The 21768-nt window shown below is 40.3% G+C and overlaps 2 protein-coding genes across 5 annotated transcripts in view; one reads left to right on the top strand and one right to left on the bottom strand.

Moving 5' to 3' along the window:
- The window catches only part of LOC133344177 (elongation of very long chain fatty acids protein 5-like), a 32754-nt gene extending 28365 nt beyond the window's left edge, over window positions 1-4389 (top strand). For both annotated transcript variants that reach the window (XM_061554190.1, XM_061554192.1), the window contains exons 7-8: window positions 1023-1157; window positions 2606-4389. In XM_061554190.1, coding sequence (XP_061410174.1) covers window positions 1023-1157; window positions 2606-2740 — 270 coding nt within the window. In that variant the 3' untranslated portion in view covers window positions 2741-4389. The remainder of the gene's footprint in view (window positions 1-1022; window positions 1158-2605) is intronic.
- Window positions 4390-5320: 931 nt separating this feature from the next.
- LOC133344178 (synaptonemal complex protein 2-like) overlaps window positions 5321-21768 on the bottom strand; it is a 31765-nt gene continuing 15317 nt past the window's right edge. For all 3 annotated transcript variants that reach the window (XM_061554195.1, XM_061554193.1, XM_061554194.1), the window contains exons 24-45: window positions 21524-21701; window positions 19287-19390; window positions 18904-18946; window positions 18369-18445; window positions 17308-17353; window positions 16823-16851; window positions 16087-16162; window positions 15789-15954; window positions 15541-15587; window positions 14400-14777; window positions 14072-14186; window positions 13061-13257; window positions 12638-12829; window positions 11954-12020; window positions 11620-11784; window positions 10498-10628; window positions 9804-9898; window positions 8329-8428; window positions 7687-7745; window positions 6788-6866; window positions 5842-5898; window positions 5321-5457 (exon numbers count right to left, since the gene is read on the bottom strand). In XM_061554195.1, coding sequence (XP_061410179.1) covers window positions 5392-5457; window positions 5842-5898; window positions 6788-6866; window positions 7687-7745; window positions 8329-8428; window positions 9804-9898; window positions 10498-10628; window positions 11620-11784; window positions 11954-12020; window positions 12638-12829; window positions 13061-13257; window positions 14072-14186; window positions 14400-14777; window positions 15541-15587; window positions 15789-15954; window positions 16087-16162; window positions 16823-16851; window positions 17308-17353; window positions 18369-18445; window positions 18904-18946; window positions 19287-19390; window positions 21524-21701 — 2467 coding nt within the window. In that variant the 3' untranslated portion in view covers window positions 5321-5391. The remainder of the gene's footprint in view (window positions 5458-5841; window positions 5899-6787; window positions 6867-7686; window positions 7746-8328; window positions 8429-9803; window positions 9899-10497; window positions 10629-11619; window positions 11785-11953; window positions 12021-12637; window positions 12830-13060; window positions 13258-14071; window positions 14187-14399; window positions 14778-15540; window positions 15588-15788; window positions 15955-16086; window positions 16163-16822; window positions 16852-17307; window positions 17354-18368; window positions 18446-18903; window positions 18947-19286; window positions 19391-21523; window positions 21702-21768) is intronic.

A 21768-nucleotide genomic window follows, 5' to 3' on the forward strand; every position in this document is an offset into this window, starting at 1 on the left:
GAAGCATGGGCAGGAGGAGACACGGGGAGGAGAGAGACATGAAGATAAGGGATATTTTATGGGGCATGGGGAAGACGTGGGGAGGAGAGGCAAGATGAGAGGGGGAATGAGGGCAAGGAAGGGCAAGGAAGGATACTCTTACTCAAGTTAAACTATTTTTATTTAACCAAGTAAAGCCCACTGAGCTACTATATAGCGCCTTTTCAGAAGCTACCTGGCCACAAATGATAGCTCAACTAAGTGGCTTATCACGTGGAAATTTATAGCAGCCAAATACTCGAAATGCATGCTGATTCTAAATGTGGAGGGGAAGACCGGGGAACCCGGAGAAAAATCCACGCGACCACGGGGAGAACACGCAAACTCCCAATATACAGCAGGCATCTCAGGGTTGGGATCGAATCCATGACCTCCTGAAAATCAGGCGAGGTAGGTAACATCTCGCTACCATGGCATCCCAAGGACATGGGGAGATACGGGAATATGGAGGGAGACAGGGAAGAGGAGAGAGCCACGGGGTAAAAGAGGCACGTAGCAGATACACAAGGGGACACAGGAAGAAGCACAGGGCAGCTTTTAAAAAGGAAAATCCGTTGTTACACGACACTAATTTGCTTTTCCAGCAATTCCACTACCCCCCTCCCCCCACCTTCACCAAACTGCAATAACCAGTGTGGTGAAATATGGTAAAAAAAAATCTAAAACCCTGCACAGATGTGGGAAGGCCCTCATCCGGCAGTGGTTTAATAAGAGGCCTCAACATCTACGTGATTTTTTTAAACATTTGAAATGTAGAAAATATTTGGGATATCATAAATGTGCTTTCTGCACAAAGTAAATGAACGCATCGCACCAACGATACTATACAGCGCAGTTAAATGAGCACAACTACGTTGCTGCATAACTTTCAGACACAATTGGTGCCAAGCTGGTGATTTTAAGAATATTGTGGCAAAAATTACGGGGAAACGGATTCGCTGCATGTCGATGACACCCACCACACATTTGCTTTCGATTTACAGATCCAGTTTGTACTCACAATTGGGCAGACGATATCTGCCATCGTGTGGCCTTGTGGCTTCTCCATCCCGTGGCTCATGTTCCTGACGGGCTACATGTTTTCCCTCACCTTGTTTTTCATCAACTTCTATATAAAGGTGAGCTTTTCGTGGTTGTTACGTCATTGCCATACGTGTGGCCAAAGGCTTTTGTATGAAAAAACAAGAATATGTTTTTACCCTTTCTCGCAATAAAACAGGTGTTAAAATGTTCGAACGCCAAATAAGATAATTATTGCAAGGAATAAAGTCTGCTTTAACCACACGTTCTTGTGGCAATACATGTCAACATACGCGTTGTCTTTCAAACGGACTGGCCTACACAAGAAACGGCCTTCTTTTGTAGCCTCGTCTCAAAACCAGTGTCAGGCCAGAGAATGCCAAAAGGCGAATAATACAAAGACGATCCACATATTAGAGCAGTTCTAGCTGGGGATTGAGCAGTCATATCTGCAGGAAATGTGTTGCCAGTATCAGAGTTTGAAAAATAATCGGTTAAGAATGGCAAAACAAAAAAAGGGTCTCAGTTTTAGTATTGTTTATTGTAACTTTCTGACTCCATGCCCCTACTGGACATGTGGGGGGAAAAAAGCTTCATAGCTCATCGGATTCCTCCAGGATAAATACAGATTCTGATTAATGCTGCACTTAAGAATGCCGATAGTTGGTGGGAGTGTGTGTATATATACACACGTGAATATACGTCAGAGGTCGCAAACAGGTTTCGATTCCTTACCCGTACCTGGCCGCACCAGGGTCGCAAATGGGTACTTTGTACCCGTACCCTACCCGAAATGAGTGACAAACGGTTATTCACCAGTGACTCACGGCCTACCCGTACCCGGCCGCACCAGGGTCGCAAACGGCTATCCGTACCCAGCTGGGTACGGGTAGCCGGGTATCGGGTAGGGTACGGGTATCGGGTACCCGATTGCGACCTCTGATATGTTCTGTACATTACGCAGAAACATTTGTGTTCTCAGATCCAACTTTGCTTCTTTAAAAGCACCCTTATCAGTGGTTGTAGACATCGAGTGTGCAGGCAGCACAACTGCACCAGGGCCCACCAGCCAGAGGGGCCCAAGCAGTGGAACTACAAAGGGTTGTGTGGAAAGACAGACAAATGGGCCCTATTTAATTCCTAACACGAGGTGCTCCTCAGCATAGCAGCCACACTACACCACCGATTCTTTAGTTTTTAAAAGTGTACCCGTTTATAACCCTAGCTGTTTCTGATATTAAAACATTATTTAACAAAAATGCACACTGGATTCTTGTAAGGACATTTCAAGTTGTACGCAATGCATCCTGTTACGTTGGCTTTCGAGGTTGTGCTGTATACCTCCGAGGCGTTTCCAGGTTGTATCGCGGGTTATTCGGCACGACGTCTGACGTTTCGCTCCACTTGCTGGGAGCTTCCTCAGGAACAGACACTTCAAAACGTCAGACATCATGCCGAACAACACTCCGGTACAACCCGATGAAACACGCAATAGGGAATGGCGCACAATGCCTGTTCTCACTCATCCCATTCCCGTCCGGCCTAGACATACAAGAAGAGTCGTTCAAGACGACACTTGAAATCGAGAGAGGAAGAGGGCGATTATAACGGCTACAGCAATGGACACTCCATCACCGTGGAGACCAGGACTGTCGTTCGCAAGAAGGTTGCTCTGGACTGAGGTGATTCCCACCAGACATCGACTTCCGAATGACCACAGGCAACAGTGAAAACGCAACGGCAACTGCAGAAACATCGACGAGACGCGTGACGCGATTAGTCCAAAACTAGAACCCCGTGGTCAGCCATGTCTTGCGTTCACTTTGTTTTTACTAAACGCTTTACTTTTTTTTGTTGACCTGCAAAGCTAAATTAAGCACAATGATGATTTTACCGGTTACCTGGCCGACAAGGGCAAGACGGTTTTGCATTCCAGGAGTTTGAGCCGCGTAAGGGGGTGCAGAACGTGTAAGCGCAATAATCCAGGAAGAATACAATTCCTTTAAAGTGGCTGCCGGTGTAAGGAAAGGTGAAGTTTTTGTAGCTTGATTTTTTTTAAAGCTTGAATGTTAATTATTCACGATGCCAGCAATTAATCGACATGTATATTTTGGCATTGCTGGAATGTCAACGAGCAGCAGTGTCATCAGCAAGGTGGACATTTTACATAGGTTTTGGAAATTTATAAAAAGCTTGATTTTTGTAAAGGGGTTGTTAAGAAAAATAGGGGCAAATATTTTATTTTAAAATAAGTCCAAATTCTGAAAACTCAAACAACTTACAAGTAAATATTTGTAAAGCTAAAAAGTTGTAGGCCATTGTCAATTCTGTTGAAAAGTTATTTTTCAATGAAAGATAGCAACTAAAAAAATTCTCCAATTGGAATTGCTGAATATAAAGTATAAATATGCCATCTAATCATGTTGACAGAATCGAAATTATTTCCTAAGATGCCTGTGAGTAATCATTGGGGCTACATTTGTATTGGAGAAATAAAATAATTCCCAGCCACTACGATTCAATCAACTGCTTTGACTCAGGACCACGATTCGATTCAATAATCACTATTTTTTGTGGCAAACGTATCAGCCTCGAGCAGCTGCAGGTGGGATCGCACGAATACATTTCATAAATATTCTCGCACAATTCAACGTCAAGTACCCGTGAGCTTAAGAATCACAGGTGAGAAACCGGTGTATTTTTATACCCCGAAAAAGTGAATTCTTACAACGGAAGAAAACCGTGGCTCCGAAAGCTTCGCAACACGATACTTAAACGCAACTGTAACGGGCACCTCGGCCTTGGCGCTCTCCTTGAGTGAATTACAATGTAATTTACAAGCAGGCGTGGAACCTGTGATGAGATTATTAGTCCTCGTGTAGGCAGTGGAAGAGTTGCCTGTCAAGGTCACACCTCGATATTACAGTTGGTGCGTGGTGTGAATTTTTAGCCATCACATGACCTTTGAATATACAGGTTATGGAAAAAGTATTAAGTTAATTTTTTTTCCAAGTGTTAAGAAAAAGGCAATACTAATACTGTACACATGCTACTTGACTGCCACATGAAAGTATTCATACACACACCATAATTGTACGACTAAATTGCAATGAAAAAATATATTAATATTATATATTAAACAATTGTAAACTACCTTATATTATTAAAATTAGCATGTGCGACTAGCATGTGCCTTCATGTACACAAACTACTGTTTAAGTGTGATTCTTAAAAGTATGGCTAATAAAAAAGTAATGTTGATGATCTTGTAAGTTTGCTAATCATGCCGAGTGCTTCAGCCCTGGGAATAAAAAACACACAATGAAGGCACTTCAAATGGAACCGTGTTCTTTGCTATACCAATTACCATTGTCGCGTTGTCCTCCATGACCCAAGATCGCACTTCTAACCTATATCGCGATTCTTTTTTTGCGTGCGACACTTGCCTGTGAACACAAGTACGCCGGGTGGCACATCTTTCCCACGGCGGTTGTACTTGTGGTTTGACCTTTTTGAAGTGGGGGGGGGGAGGGGATATTGCCGGTCGAGACACGTAATTATTTTTAAACATTTTATTTTCGTCCTCCAATCGTAGAACGAGATTGTGTCTCGATCCCGAATTGTTCACCACCAGCAGGGCGTATCGCGTGACCATCGACTCCCAATCGACGTCAATGCCGCGCCGTTTCAAACCATGAAGACCCCGCAGTTAAAATATCTACGCAGCACACCGTAGCTTGTAAGGTTTTCATAAGCGTTTAATTCTAAAGCTTATCAAACAAGTACATGCGTAAGATTCGCCACTAGAAATTCAATCGATAACAAAAATCAACATGGGCAACATTGCCCGTGAAAAAAGCTTTAGTTTACGCTAAATTTGCATGAAGAGGATGTTGGATTAACCATTAAATAACAATAATTCGCAAGACTTCAAATGTAGGTTTTTGTAGCCAATAAATGCAATGACCTATATTCGTTTTTGGATTTAGGTCACCAAGTAATTATGACAACAAATTTTTTTTTTTTTCCCCAGTCAGCAATTTAAGGACTGCAGCTTGTATTTCATTGTCGGACCGAAGCTTTACCTTGTATTTCATTGTCAATGATAAGAATGTTGGCATGAAACTAGCGTGTGGCATAACCGAAAATTAAATATAGATCAATGAATAATTATCACGCACTGATAAAGTTCATCAATGTACATATCAGCGCTGTACATCTCATTAAATTAACATTCATCTAGATATTTGGCATACGTATATTTTGAAAATGCAACTTCAATCTTCCTGTAGTTAATATGGACGCCGTTCTTCCTTGTCTGGAACATTTCCCTCAAATGTAAGCAGACGTGAATGTGGCCTCAAGCGTTTGTCGAACTTGATTCAGCTCTTCCTTTTGCTGTAGAAACAATATGACGAAGAGCCAAAGATTACCTTACAAACCATGCTTACAATGCAAGTGAAATATAGACCAGGTTCGCACATGGGGGACTTACAATCAAGAGATCAATGGTTAAATCTCCTGGTGCAATCGTTGAAACAAGGGAGCAAACGCATCTCAAATACTCTCACCTCTGTCCAATCAGTAGCATTAATACGTACACCAGTCAAAGGCAAGTGTAGCGAGGTATAATGTGGGTATACTCCCAACTCTTCAAGAAGTCTGGCCAGCATAAAAGGGTAGGCCAAATACACACTCGAAGGGCTCGATAGAGCTCCCCCTAATGAAGGCCCTTCTACCAGTAGTTTTTCATAAGCTCGTTAAAATGTGTTGCACACTTACAGCTTCATTCAAAAGGCGGTCTTGGCAGACTTTCAATTCTTCCCGCAGTGTCCGAGTCTAAAACAATTGCAATAAAATATGGGTGTTAAAAATCTTTCAAATATTACTTTCCAAATAGATCACTAAAAATGCTTCCACTCCCATCACATCTCAGAAACTAAACCAGATTGATCCTGCACAGTGCTTGGATTGGCAACCATCATCCAATCATATCAAGGTTGTTGGTAGAGGCTGCGTGGCTATGTCGTTGGGCAGCAGAGAGCACAGTTTAACACGTGGCTTTCGCGATCAATATTATTCATAACAGTGCGGCCTGGAAACGTATTAAGTAATACATCTTACAACTTGTATTCCTTACAGAGTAAACGTATGCTAATTAACTGATTACTAATCTATTATATAATTACAATAACCCCCCCTCCACCTTCTGATCTCTCCACCTGATGGGTTTACAGTTATGATGTCATCTTGCTCTATTTAAGACCGGAAGCACGTGGATTACGTCACTATTCTGGCAAATCGCCTGATGCTGGATGCAATTACCAGCGAAACGTCGGTACTCAAATTGTAAATGTTATGGATTTACTCTCCAACACACCGGTGGGCTGATGTAGTAACTAATAGGCGCGTTGTTTACGTGACAAACCTTACTGGCTGCGTCGGGTGGAGGGTTACAACACATTTATACTTACGCGATCCGACCCAAAATACTTTATCATGAAGAAAGCACAGTGTGGCAAGCATTAGATGTTGGTGCTGTACTTGCTACACTTCCACATGTAAACCTTCACCGGTTAAGTAATGTAAAATAACCCGTGACCCTCCAAGTGTTAGGAGGCCCTCATCCAGCAGTTAGGGTTAAAAAAGGGCTGTACACATCCAAAACCATGCAAAGTGGCGACAGTGTGTAACGTCATGAAGAAACAACGAAATAGAGAATACTTACTCCATTTTCAATCATTGTCCTCTCTTCCTTATCAGACTGATGTTGACTTTCCACAAATAGGCTTTGCATTCGTTTCAGCCTAGAAAACAATTCCGGTATTTAAACCAGGTTAGTCTATGGCTGCATAAACTAACAACAAAAAGGCCGGACGTAAACATTCTGCGTTAAAATGCACTGTGAGGTTTGATGAAAATAAAACGTTTTCTGATGTTTTTTTTATGCAAATGTTTTCCTGGTGGGAAAAAATATTGAAAAACACAATTCCACTAATCTAAATGGTAACCTGACTAACTACTAAATGGAAGTGTCAAGGAGTTCCAGCCCAGGTAACTCTTGAACTCTGACTTCATTACGTCTTCAACACAACACATAACACTTCAGGGAATTCCTGCCTTCAGGCAACACGATTCCCTTTCTCTCAACTCATTTTATCCTCTTCCCCATCCTTTCTAGAATGTTTCCCCGACTCTCCACCAATCCCCTTAATTTATCCTCGCACTCTCCCAAGCCACTCATTGGCATTAGTTTATATTTTTCCCAGGCTCTTTCAAATTACCCTAATGACCAATCTGATTTGAATGGTTCTCCATCTTCTAAATCATATTGTGTGCTCAAGGTCGGCTCCCCCTGTTGTGATAAGTCACCAACCAAAGTCTAGCATGCTATTCGAACTCGCAGGCCGTTAGAACCGGTGAGTGTATATTTGTGAATTTCTTAATAGGGTTTCTCACCTCTCAGCGTCACGTGCACAAAAGTGTGGAATGAAAGCCAAGTGCATTTTTAAATATTCGGCAAAAACTACATGAGTGAAAATTCCATAAATGTAACGTTCTTAATTAACAAGCTTAGATATATTCACGGGGTTTGATGGACAATTATGAATTGCTTAAAATACAAACCTTTCTTCTTGCTTTATCCTGAAGGTCGTGAAAGATTTTTCCTGTTTCTTCCAAAAGTTCTAATGAAACATATCGTATGATTAAACTGGATCTACTTCATATGTTATGCAACAATACATCGCATAAAAGTTTAGATAGAACCTGATAAGAGTGGCTTCATTTATCAGCATGCTTTGACTTCTTGTTAAAAAGGGATCACACCTATTCAACATAACGTCCGTGTCACTGCGTGTCAGAACTGGACTTTACCAGTGCAACTATAAAAAAAAAACATCCTTTTAATACAGGTGCATGCAAATAATGCAATAAATTACAGAGGTACACAAGATAAGCAACTTATACGGCAAAGAAATCATCGCACGTTTAACCAGATAAAACGAGAAAGGAGGTTGCAATGGGTGGAGGGGACACACGTGCAGGTTGGGGACAGAGGGCAGGTTACCACGACAGGCGCCCAGAGGTTGGCGATCGAGTGGACGATCTAAAGCCAGGCGGTGAGCTACCATCAGAGCCGACCATCGGATATCACAATAGCTGGGCCGATGGTCACCTGGCGAAGGGATCTATTGAAAGGAATAAGCAACGGCGAAGTGCGATGGCTTCAACGGACATTAGCCATGACGACCTCTTGAATATACGTACCAGCATGTCATTCTCCATCTCCTTAAGCAATTTGGTTTCCTCATTCACATTCTGCAGTTCGTCAAGCAGTATTCTCTGCGTGCGCTTTATTTTCTGAATCCTAGAAGGGCACAAAACGCATTTTCACACGTATATAAATGCACTTCAAGATACGTAAAAAATACAATGCAATTACATTCGCATCGCTCTCGATTATGCAGTTTAAGTATAGGAAGTCAAATATTGCAAGGGGAATTCAAAAAATATATGCGATGATCGTAATGGCCCATGTGTCGGTGGATCTTGTTCTTTGCGCCTATCTTCTTATTTTTCACTCGGTTAAGTTGGTATGTGCAGTTAAACAACCACTGCAATATTTTCTTATTCAGTTTAAGTTTTGCTTTACTCCTCTCTTATCCTTAAATATTTAGGCGATGGAATACATGTTCATTTTATTTTAGTTATTTTTCCTCCATTGCATCAGGCCTGTGTTTGTTTCCACTTCATATTCTGGTCCCTTTCTTGGCCCTTCTCTCCAAATTTGGATTTTCTCCTATCACCACTTGCCTGGGATTTCCCCTGGGATTTGCTGGAGCCTCTGTGCTGTGTTGGTGTGGAATGTCTCTTGGGGTCTGCCTCACACAACATGACAGCACAAAGATTCTCCCCCAGGGCCTCCCTATTTTGTTATTCCTGAATAAATTATCCATATGTCCCACGTTTTGTGTTTCTAACTTGCAATGGCAAGGCATTTTGAGAATTTAAGGTCTCAATAAATGTAAATCCGTATCCTTATGTAGCCTAACAGGTACGTTTTAATGGCCAATATGACTCAGGATGTTTTTTTAGGATATGCCATGTAATGATCAGACCACATTCCCTCCATCGACTCCAATTGCTATATTTGGTTGTGAGAATTGTTCTTTGACTTACCAGCGAGCCGAAAAAATAATTGGCGTGTTAAGATGCTCAAACACATGACAATGAATTTAGGTTGTCGTGGGTTTTGCGACAGAAATTTAGTCAGATCGTTGTGGCCTAACCCAACAATATATTATGAATGTTGTTACATGTTTAACCGAAGCAGTACAATGCATTAATACCATGGATGACTGTTTTAAATAATACAAGTGTAATTCACCATCATGGGAACCACACGTCAATATAAAGACCGTAGACTACAAGGGAGTGGGTGTCTCATTGAAATGAATGCGGTGCTGTAATTAAATCCAGTTTGCATCTATGAGCCGGTGGTACATGATTTAGATTCATACGGTAGGGTGGAGTATATCCAAAGGACACGCACTATGTTGAATTCTCAAAGCGGTCCTTATTTGCACAATGAAGGGCCGAGTTAAACCACCCCAACTGGCACTCACAATTAATGCTGCACCTGTGAATGGAGAAATCTGAAGTACATTTCAAAAGGATAACAAAACCCAGCCGAAGACACACTTAGCACTGCGGCTATTATTGTGTGTTTAACATACACACACCTTCGGTGTCGAATCTGGCCCCACAGCTTGGACATCTCATTTTCAGTCACCCGTAGGGAGTTCTTTGTGTACGCCTCAATTTTGTCATACTTTGCCTGTCACACGTATTATAACGGGTTAGTTCATTGCATTCATCAAAATACAGTTGTGTGTACAGATCCTAATAACCGAACAATTAAGCATACACATCTAAACAACCAAAATAAGTTATACAACCGTCCATTAAACACCGCATATATATACATAACAAGTAACTTATATGTACCAAAGTCAGGACAAATTTCAACCACGTGACGTGTGTGGAGCGGGAGTGCAATGTTCAGTGCACTGCTCCACGAATAAAGCAATTACGATTCCCGACTACCGTCAACATTGGTCGTGAGCAATGCCTGATCTGGTTCTGGGTCCGCCACCCCTCCATCACCAACCTCCCCAAACCACCCCCCACCACTTCACCAACCGGTACTCACCAACGTAGCAAGTGTGGTCAAATAACCCCAAATATTTGAATTGCGTGAAGTCTTCATGCGGCAGTGAACCATCACGAGCAATACGTGTTTTTATATATAGATACACAATTTACCTGGCTTACTATTTAAGCTCATGATGAGGGTTAATGTCGTTTCATTGTTTACTCGTTGAAAATAAAATAAACGATTCATAATGTACGTGGGTAAATGACCATTAAAGCTACCTTTGTAATTTTCACTATGTTGGTGCTGAAGTTTTTGAGCGATATGGCAATGCTGTCATCATTAACGATTTCCTCCACGTCTGCATCAAGACTTAGCTCATCGCTCGAAGCATCGTCGCTCGATACGTCATCTGAAAACATGCCGGCAGACAACAATAAACAAAAATACCTGTTGTCACATCATCCATCATAATGCGTCAAAACTCACTGTAATGGAGCTCTTCAAGTGAATGTTAGCTAATTTAATTAAATGTCCCATTATCTTTTGATGGTATCAACTTTTAAGTGCACCGCAATGCTTAATACAGCTGTACATGCGTAACCTTTAAAATCACAGGTACAAGAATCATGGCTCAATTAGTAAGCATGCAACTAATGACCCGTACCAGTGTTTGGACAAAAGTGTCAGTTCGGGTCAAGATCTGATTCAAAAAAGATTATCATGTTTTATCACCTTATTTTTATTGCTTATCAATTTGTTCTATCATTTGTAATGGTAACTGCTTCATTGTCATAAATCCAAAACCATGTAATTTGCACTTAATTTTAATTGTTCCTGAGTAGGTTTCCCGCAGATGTGCTCAATCGCTCCCAGATGTGTTCGAGTTCTATCGCATGATGTCTGCTTCACTCCAATCTTTCGTGAAACTCAAAAACACCTCAGACTTACAAAACACGCTATTAATACCTTTGATGCAGATAATTCAGATGTAAAGTTGAAATAACAACTTTGTGTGTGTATAAGTTAAGTTTTTTAATAGCCTCCGTGAATGTCAGTGATATTACCTGTGAATGGGATGGACGAATCGTGATAAAAAATATATATTTAAAATCGATTACACATCACATGTATTGATATGCTTGTTTACCCATGAAAGCCTAATTGAGTCTCAGAAGGGTCCTCCCAAATGTTTGCAGTAGGCGGACAATGTTGCTGTCTAATCCCAATTGGAATAATTTTCACGTCATATTTAGCATTGGAATGTTAACCAATAACAGTTATACAGTCCATTTTATATTTATTTAGCTGTGGAAGGAAACTCTTCAAAACCTGGAACAAAACCACACAGAAGAGGAGAAAATAGAAACTCCACGTAGAGTGGTTTCAACGAGTTCAATCACCTGCTGTGTTGGAAACCATAGCTACTGCTGCAGAATTTAACAGCTTTTTTGGTTTTAGTGTAGACTGTCTGGAACAAATCGTCTCGTTCATCTCGTCGTAAGTGGCACGTTCTGAAGATTGTCTTTCACTTGGCTGTATTGAGCATTTTCTTGAACGGTCAAACGCTGGTAAAACAAATGTGTACAACTGTAATTGTTTCATGCAGTGTGAAACTCTCATTCAAGTTTTTTCACTCATTCTGCAATCATGAAATGTGTACACTTCAAGGTCACTGTGCCTAAAATGCCATGCATTTCAAACACAGCCGGGTGTATGACCGTCTGGTAAACTGACCTGCTCTACGCGCCTGCTTATACTTTAGGCTCTTCTTGGCAGATGTTGACGGAGGTGTATTCAATAACTAAACACCAACAGATATTGCAATGCAGGTTATACACGACACATCGGTGCAATAATATATAAAAGGAAACATCCCCATAACGTTGCTTAAACACGTTCATTGGACGTTAGTCCACAAAGCCCATCGGCCAATGGATTACAATTTTATTTTATTCTGTTTGTGGTAAAACAGTCCCTTGTCTTATATGTTATTTCCCACAATCCACCACAATTAACCAAATCACCCAGAATTCCCCTCTCATCAAATCTGGATTGAGCTTGGATGGGCAACCACATTGGGCACAGTGTCGTCAGACGGCTGTGGAACTGTGCTACTTGGTGGTCAGCCAAGGGCAATGCGGAAAACTCCTGTTATACTATACATCCATGCTCCCATATATAAACTATCCACCTGTACCAATCCACACACTGATCAGCATGGTGAATCGTAAACAAAACAAGACCCCTGACCCACGCAGAGTGGGGAAGCACTAGGTCAATGTAGTTGATTGGCAAAGGGGTTTTACACGTGCGTGTACAATACAGCACAACAGTGCACGTAACATTCAGAACGATCCGTCTATGAAAAATTAAGTGAAAGCAAAACGTGCGTAGCCCATGTGAAGCGAAGGTACTAACGGGTTCTGGTGCGTAGCTGCATTTCTCTGTGGGAGTGTTCAAGTTGGTCAGCTTGGACGGCTGATACAAGCAGCGTTTAAAAGTCTGCTGTGAAGCCTGTGATGCCTCTGGGCTGGACTCAGACTGCAACATAGAGTCTTCATCAATATCGTCCACAAATTGACTTAGAGTGTTCATTATACTTTCTGGGAACTGCAAGAGAAGGTAAAAGCAAATAACTTGATTATATTATCCTCGCTTGATAGTGAATTTCAACAGTTAATTTGCACCCTAGGTTAAGTTTAAGATTGAAAAGTCAAAAGTTAATTATTATTTTAAATCAGCAACATTAAGTCATAAAACACTCGAAAATACATTGATTATATTGCATTCATGAAAACATGATAAATCAACATCACCTCTTTCCTCAATGTGCTTTCATACCTCTTTAGCAATTGGTGAACCTTGTGAATTGTTGGAGAGTGAGTTTTCAGGGATCACAAGTGACAAAGCAGGCGATTCAACATAGCCAGGGGAAATCGACCCAAGGCTGAACGACTTTTCAGCCAAGGATGGCATTGGCGAGGCGGCGAGTGGCCGGTTGTATATTTCTACTATTCCAGCTGGCAAATAGTTCTCACCTGCATTTTCACAAACAGCAAAAGTACATCTTCTCAAGTCTCCAATTTCAAAACATAATTGTGATCGTTTTCAACCATACAACAGTTGCTGGACATAAGCACACCATGTATAAGTACAGCTTTGAACGAAGCAACAGATCACATTCCAGTGGTTGGGGAAAGGGCAACTTCTGATCCAAACACAATTTGTATAGAGGGTGGCCCAAATGTTAGGAAACATATAGTAATTTAATTTATTTGAACGCTGCCATTAAACGTTTAAACAGTTTAGTGTTTTAAGATATAATTTGATCTATTATCGTTATTAATATCTATTTTTCGTTTTCTTGTGGGGTCACCTCAAATCCCTGAATGAACCGAGACAAAAAAAAAAGATGAAAATTTAAATATTATACCTGTAATCTTAAAAAAAAGTCCTAAAATAATTTCAAAAGAGAATGTATGCATGCCTGCATTCATGTTAATGTAAGTTAATTTGAACATTTCTTCAAATAAATGAAATAACCCTACGTGATTTGTTAGTAAATATAATAACCCTATGTGCATGACTTTTAGACCACCACGCATAACCACACCAGGCTTTGCTACCAACAGTGTGCTTAAATCCAGCTTCACTAGGTACGTTTTACGAAATTCTAAATGCAAATTACAACCACGAAAGAAAAGGTTTGTAATCTAAATGAAAAGAAAATGCGTACAAACTTTGAACCAACAATTCAGACATGAGGGGGGCAAAGATTATGAGACCCCACGACCAAAAACTTTTTTTTTTATCAACGCAATTATATACTACCTACTGAACAAGTCAACTCACTTCTTGGCTTCTCGATCGACGAGGGTGTTTCTGGAGAAGCAGCGCGAGGCAGATCATTTTCATCGACGCCGGACTTGTTACCCCTATTCTTAGACAAAGATGTTTCAAGGGGTATCTGGTGATTAAATTCAAAGCAGCAAAACAGTTAATTGTTTAACCTTTTACTCAAAGTTGAAAATTACACCTTTCACCCAAAGTTATTATAACCAAGCTTAGACAAGGCCTTCTCCAGTCATGCTCATTCTACCTCACATTTTGGTAAACGCATGAAGGCAAGTAAAACATTTACAGTATTGTTTACTGGAAATAAATGTAACATCTACGTTACCACTGTATGGGATGCAGTTTCATATTCCTCAGTGTCCAAAAGTTGATCGTTTTCAATCTCGTCATCTGACACGTCTTTGTAAACCGCCTTCTTTGCTGCTGCCCTTCTCGGGCGTTTGGGCTGAGGTGGGTTACGTTTTGCAGGGTATTTTTCCTTAGGCATGTCACCCTTCCTTTTAGATCCCGACTCATCGTCACTGCTTCTGCTGTCCATTTGTCTGCTCAGTTGAGATTTTAATTGCCTCTTCCCTTGCACAAATCTTCTGGAGGATGCTGGTTTTCCATCTGTATCACCACTTCTGCTTTCCTTGGGCTTTATTGTTGCGTTTATTAAGGGTATTCTTTCGGCAGTCACTGAAGGAGCGTTCTTCTGCGTTCCCTACATAAACACAGTTGCGTTTACATGTTTGTGTTCAGTAACATGTAAACAAATTGTTTATCTATTATGCATTTCCATGGAGGCATGAAATGATGCATGGATTCGTCAATTACAACTTATACACTGGCAATACATTAATTGAACCATGTGTGAAGAATATATCATCACATCCGTGATGTCACCCGCATGCGGCAGCGTTACGCAGTGTGCCTGCTAATGTCCCCCCCCCCACCCTCTGCGTAGGCCGTGTATAAATCCATGACAAGAATCCAAGTCTCGGGCAAAGCCGGGTAGTAAAGCTAGTCATTTATAATTAATGCAAACGGTTTAACAGAGCAAACAAAACTATAATTCAACGATATATCTCTATATCTATGGGGCATTATTGAAGGTGGACAGGCAATAAATTGGTAAAACAGAAACGAGAGAGAAGATTGTAGTAATATACTCATGGGCCCAAAGAGGAGTTTTCTACGAGTACAAAATGCCTGCATGGCTGAGCGATTAGGCGCACGCTGGATGAATTACACGGATGAAAAACCTAGACAATGAAATCGAAAGTGGAATAGAATCTGACAGATACACGAAGACGCATGGAGAGATGCAGGCCAGCAATTGCACGGAGACACAAAATGTATGGATCAGAGAACAAATACGAATAAAGGACATTTTCTTTTTCCAAACATGCACCATGTAATTCATGAGCTCACAAATACAAAGAGTAAACCATTTACATGTTAAATATTCTGCAGCCAATAATTACCCGTTTCCTGATGGTCGAAGAGGAAGGGGTGCTTGCAAGAAATGTCTCTGCGAATAAGAGATGTGACATTTGTATTCAACAAACCGTCTTCCAAACGTGGAAATAATAATCATTTATCAAGTTAAAAAATATTTTTTAAGCACTGTTTTGTTATTCTCTAAATAAAATTTTAAGTATGTACAGAATTGTCAGTCACATGTAGATTGAAGTAGGCTATGCATTGGAACAGTAATATATGTCCTGTTTACTTTGAGCAGAGACTGCGTTTATATTTATCTTGCTAGACGAGTATCCTTTCAACTTGGGCTTCTTCTTTTCAGAGGATTTTACGATCCAGCTGACATCACTCTTGGCATCTGTCAAAGCGTCACTTTCTGTCTCTGAGAACAGACGCTTGCCCAATTTCTTCACGTTCTGGCGAAAGGAGAAAAAAACTAAATGTGGAACGTATTGAATTATACAGTTAAAAAACAAAATTCTAAGGTCAACTGCTGCATGAGCATCCACTAATGTGGAAATAACTATCCAAGGCAGGCAAGGGCTCACCTTTCCCGATTGTTTTGCAGACATGTTGCCCGTGTTGTTAATCTTGTCGGTTCCATGTCGTTTGGTTTTCCTTTGTCTAGAGAAAAAATAACAAGTTACCATTGTACTTAACAAATCCACAAACTTTGACTTAAAACTTCCGTTACTGCAGGAATTCATATTTTATGGTTATTTTGGTAAAGTCACATAGAAAAAATAACAATAAAATATTAAAATAATGTGATTTATTTTAATTTTTGAAAATAACGTGAATAACTTTATTTTCATTTTTATTGTTATTATTTTTTCAATCTATGTGACTTTACCGAAAGAGCCATAGAATATGAAATCCACAAACGCTGGACCCTCAAGTTCTCCACCCAAGAACAGGTCCATGGGCACAGGCTCCCTCACCCAACTCATCCCACTCCAACCTCTTCACGCAAAACCACGCTTGCTGCTTGGGTTCTTGAGTTGGAATTAAGAAACAACCCAGTTGAGGTCGCCTTCCCTGTTGCCTTCCTTAACAGTGTCTCTAGGCGACAACTAGCAGATGCTGTTAAAAATGTATACCGAGAGCAAACGATGATCATGTGATATAAACATCTCACCCATGCAATTCTGGATAAATATTAAATTCAAGACAAGAGTTTCGATTTAAAACTTTCGTGACTGCAGGGATTCATCTTCTTGGTTCTTTCGGTAAAGTCATGTGACTTTACTGAAAGAACCAAGAAGATCAAGACAAGAGCTTTACCTTTTCTTAGAATCAGCTGCAGTAGTTTCCTGTAAACAAAAACAATTTTTTTTTCATTTCTTAATAATATACATGATATACAAATAGTTTACAAACCGTTTCAAAAGTGTTTAAATATTCATGGAAATGGAAAAAATATGAACAATTCACACCCAAAGTTGGAAGAAGTTTTATATTAACTCAAAACACATATCAAAGTGTACACATCAAAGTAATGATAGTGACTTAACTACATTTACAAAACATAGGTAATACTCATCGATCCAATATGTAAAAAAACACTATTCTGAGGATGTGTATTTGGCCGAGGTTAAAGCACAACAGCTTATTAAAGTCCAAATGTCACAACTTTTTTACTCTGAAAATCAAGTTTCTTTGATGACTGGCTATTTGGTCATACTTATTGTACTAATTCAGCTAAAATTAAATTCCATACAATGTGTAAATCCAAAGACAATTCACAACAGCAAAAGCATACAACTTACAGACGTGTCTTCCTCTCCTCCACTGCTAAAATCATAAATATAGCTCCTGCAGGCAGAAACCATAAATTTGAACATAACAATTTAAATAGACTACATTAACAATACATCCTTTGCAAGCCATTCTCAACCTACTTCTAAAAGGAGGCCTCCCCCGACAATACGTTACCACACGAGAAGACCGGTTCAGATATTACTTGCAACTGATGTTAGCCATGACGAAGAATCGCACCTCAGATTGGCAGGTTCGTCGTGCACGAGCCACTGCACCGCTACTACATCCCAATCTTATAAATGGTTTATTTAAAGATTACGTCAATGGTTTGGCACACACACAAAACTGCATCATCATAGCATGAATAATGAAGTCAGTTTGTTGGAGTACATCCGACACCGTGCTATTTCATGAGCATTTCTAATTCATCAAGACATTCAGACAAAATATTTATATCTAAATTGGATAACATACTGTACCCAAGTAAAAGTCACTTAATGATTCTACTAATGATTACTCATATCCACTTGCAGGGCAGCAGGCCAGTACAGCGAAATGCATTGTTGTCCTGGCACATATATGATCCCCACCTTCATAAACCCACACTGACCAGTGTGGTGAAGTATGGTAATGTCATGCCTACAACCCACATGGCGTGGAGACGCTCCAGTCTAACATTTCATCAACAAATGGCTGTACATGTACATATATCTTTAAAGTGTTTGAAATGTATGTCTGGAATCTATAAAATGCCTATCACTATAAATAATTATATATATGTTGAACTTCCTTCGCACCACACGTAGCTAACCGTGATAATATAATCGGAGGTGCGGAAAAAGTTCAAACTAAACACAAAAAGCAGTTCTAAAGAAATTAGTTTTCAATCTTTTCAAAATAATTACTGCCATGGAAATGACAGCAGCAAGCCGATGACATTGCTTATTTTAATACAAGACCCTGGATCGGATATATTTTAAATGTAATGATTTACATTGAAATTATGTGTAGTTCCTTAAACAAATCTTCAAGTGTAAACATTTAAATGTTGTTCAAGGTTTTGGGTCACCTTTCTGGGGTTTTTTCTGAGACCGTCAACCCAACATGTTCTTTGTCTAAATCCAGTGCGGTTTCTTTGGAAGGCACCTACAAACAAATTGAGCTTTACATGTCTCCATTAGCACAGCTCTTAATCAGATAAATTAAAATAATCCAACATTTGAGCACATCATCAAACAGCTTTGTCCATTAAAAAAGGACCAAAAGCAACCAATGATAAATATGCAGTATCATAATCAAAATATCCACAAATAATAATAACTTATTTTATTCACAGCATATTTAATATACCAGTGGCAGAATACAATGACATTGGAATAACACTGTATCACTCTCACTTAGGGAAAACACATTAATTTAATTGCATTATAAATCACAGGACGTAACACAAAGGCACTCGGAGATGGCAACTTCACTTCCAAGGTCTATACATTTCACGTTAACATAGAGCACGGCTATAGAGGAAAGAGATAAAAGTGGCCCTTGTCTTTATGGTTAATCTTCACGTTTACATTTTTAAGTACAATAATAAAATGGGAACCTACCTTATCACTCTGAAATTCGTATATTTTTTTTGTCGGCTTAAAGCTGTATCAGATGTGCAAATAAAACAGGCACAAGGTTATTCGAAATCAAGGCTATTTGTTAATTCACGTTTCCTTCTTAACACTCCCATTATCGATCACACATTATACCAATACAATGGCATGTATAATGTCTAGGCCCTTAACAATTCACCTCGCTCAGAATTCAATTATCTGATACAATTCTGGATCGCACTTATATTGCACATTCAGCTGCAGTGCAGCGCCTCCAGTGGTCACATGAACAACACATCACATCACTGGCATACATACCAATGAATGAGATAAATATGTGAATGGTTATCAACACAATCCTATATGAAAGTAAATAAAATTGGTTTTACCTGATCCTTTTACCAAGGTCATTGTACTTTCCAGCAATTGACATAATAAGACTCTTCGTGTTAGGTGCTTTGATAGGTTCAAGACTTGCTGGTACTTTTTTAACCTAAAACAGAAAATCAAACAAATAAATGTATCAACACTAAAAAGATTGTAAAACTAAACTATTTTATTTAACAGCTGAAGCCCACTAAAATATTTTAGCATTTTTTCAGAAGTGACCTGGCCACAAATGACAACTCAACGAAGTGGCTGATGACGTGGAAATTTGTTGCAGCCAAATAATCTAAATGTGGGGACAAAAAACCAAATGACCCAGAGAAAAATCCATGCGACCACGGGGAGAACACGCAAACTCCAAATATACAGGCGTTAGGTCGGGATAGAACCCACGGCCTCCTGCATACCAGGCGAGGGGGAATTATCTACCCCCTTTCATGAGAAATTGGAGAGAAATTTAACTTCTGGACAAAAACGTACCACTATTACTGAACAAAATATGAACGTTGAAAGCATGCAAAGAGGCATGGAGAGATGGATGCTCAATTTTACATGGAGAGATAAGCACATCAGAAAACAAATGATAATTAATTATATTAACTTAAGAAAACAGGCTTGGCTAGAACACAACAGAAGGCATACTAGCTGCTGGGCAAAACTAGTCAAAATGAAAACACTATGCAACACAATTTTTGTCCTGGGTACTAAATGTTATTTTTTAAATCGCTTATGCCTACAAAGTACAGAAAGTGGCTATTATTCCCCACAAACTTTGCTTTTGTGCCCTGGTCACAAAAGCAACGTTTGTGGGGAATAATAGCCATTCATGTACATTTGAGGCATAAGTAATTAGGAAATAACACTTACTACCCAGGAACAAAACATTTTTTTGTTACACAGTGGAATTAGATACAAGAGCACACCCAAGAAATGTAGCTTTTTTTGTGCCGTTTAGGGGCCATCCATTTCGTACGTATGCATGGACGGGGGTTAACCCATACGCTTGCGTATGAGGGAGTCTACTGACAATGTACGTACGCATAGGAAACGGGGGGGGGGGGAAAGCCTTGATAATAATTTGTCTACATTGGTCTTCAAATGAGTTATAGTCCGGCGGTGGACTGTTTGCTTAAACACATTAATATTATTAATCCTTGATCGTTTCTGCGTGGATTAAATATCGGCCGTTGTTTAGGATTCGGGGGTGGGGGGTGCGTTAAGCGTACGTACGTCGGTGGGGGGGGGGTGTAAAAACTACACGTGCGTACAGGGATGGGGGGGGGGGGTCAAGTTGACAGATTTTTGCGTACGTACTAAATGGATGGCCCCTTATGCAACTGCATCACACAACGCTGCAAACCCCACAAATACGAAAGCGCATGTATAAATTGATAGGTTTCAGTCAATGAGTGTTTATACACGTGGGAAGAAACCAGAAACCAAATGCGTGCGAGGGGGGGGGCAACACTATCCCATAAAAGGTGGAATATGGAGATTCGTCCACACTTTGTTCCATCTTTCTCCTGGCAAGCCAAGGTATGGCACCTCGATGCCCATTGAACGGGAGTTTCAAAAGTGTGTCATCGACCAAACCTCACCTCCCGAGTGCTGGATTACAGGCACACACCACCACTGCCGGACAAGAGGATAAACTACCACACAGATGAAACTATGACACCAGTTAATGATGATTCAGGTGCATCCAAACAATTAATTTGCCCATACAACTGCCGACAGAAGCACCTCCCCTGAAGAGGGCTCTAGAAAGTATTTTGGCCTAGTCTTACATGCTGTCCACTAGAGAGATCATTTTGGGTTAGAGCGCGTAAATATAAATGTGTCGTTAAGCCCGCCACCACCCGACACAGCCAATTAGTAAGGTTTGTCACGTTTAAAAAAGTGCCAATTCGTTACTAGCTCAGCACACCGGTGTGTTGCAGAGTAAACCCGATCTAACCCAAAAAAACCTCTGTGGATATTAGTCGCGAAAACCTGTGTTCATCTTACATGCTGACCAGGCATCTTAAAATAGATGAGTACCCACACTTTATCCCACCACGTGCAACCTGCCAATCGACTGCGGAAGTAACACATCTGTGCTGCTGGGTGTTTCAACTGCCGCATTCGGAGAGATCGAACCAACAGCGTCTAAATCGCAAGTCAGGTATTCTCAGAATTACACTTACGCACCACCTCAAAAGGAGCTTATGTACACAAAGAGATGTTTTCTAAAGCTCACCATATATTTGTTGCTAATTCTCTCATCTTCCACCTCTGAGGAAGTTGAATTATCTGCAGTCGGTGGAAGCTTCTGCTTTTGTTGAGGCAGTGTTGCCACTGGATTCAATGCCTCCATACCTTTGGGATCTATCATTTTGTCCGTGGAATTGGCATTCGTGACCTTATTTTTAGGCTGACTGTGCAGAGAAGATTTATTTAGGCATGGAGAAAACAAATATGCATGTAACAAACACAATGGTATTG

The sequence above is a fragment of the Lethenteron reissneri genome, chromosome 19 (genome assembly GCF_015708825.2).
Source record: "Lethenteron reissneri isolate LAM-NWPU_2019-01 chromosome 19, ASM1570882v1, whole genome shotgun sequence".
NCBI lineage: Eukaryota > Metazoa > Chordata > Hyperoartia > Petromyzontiformes > Petromyzontidae > Lethenteron > Lethenteron reissneri.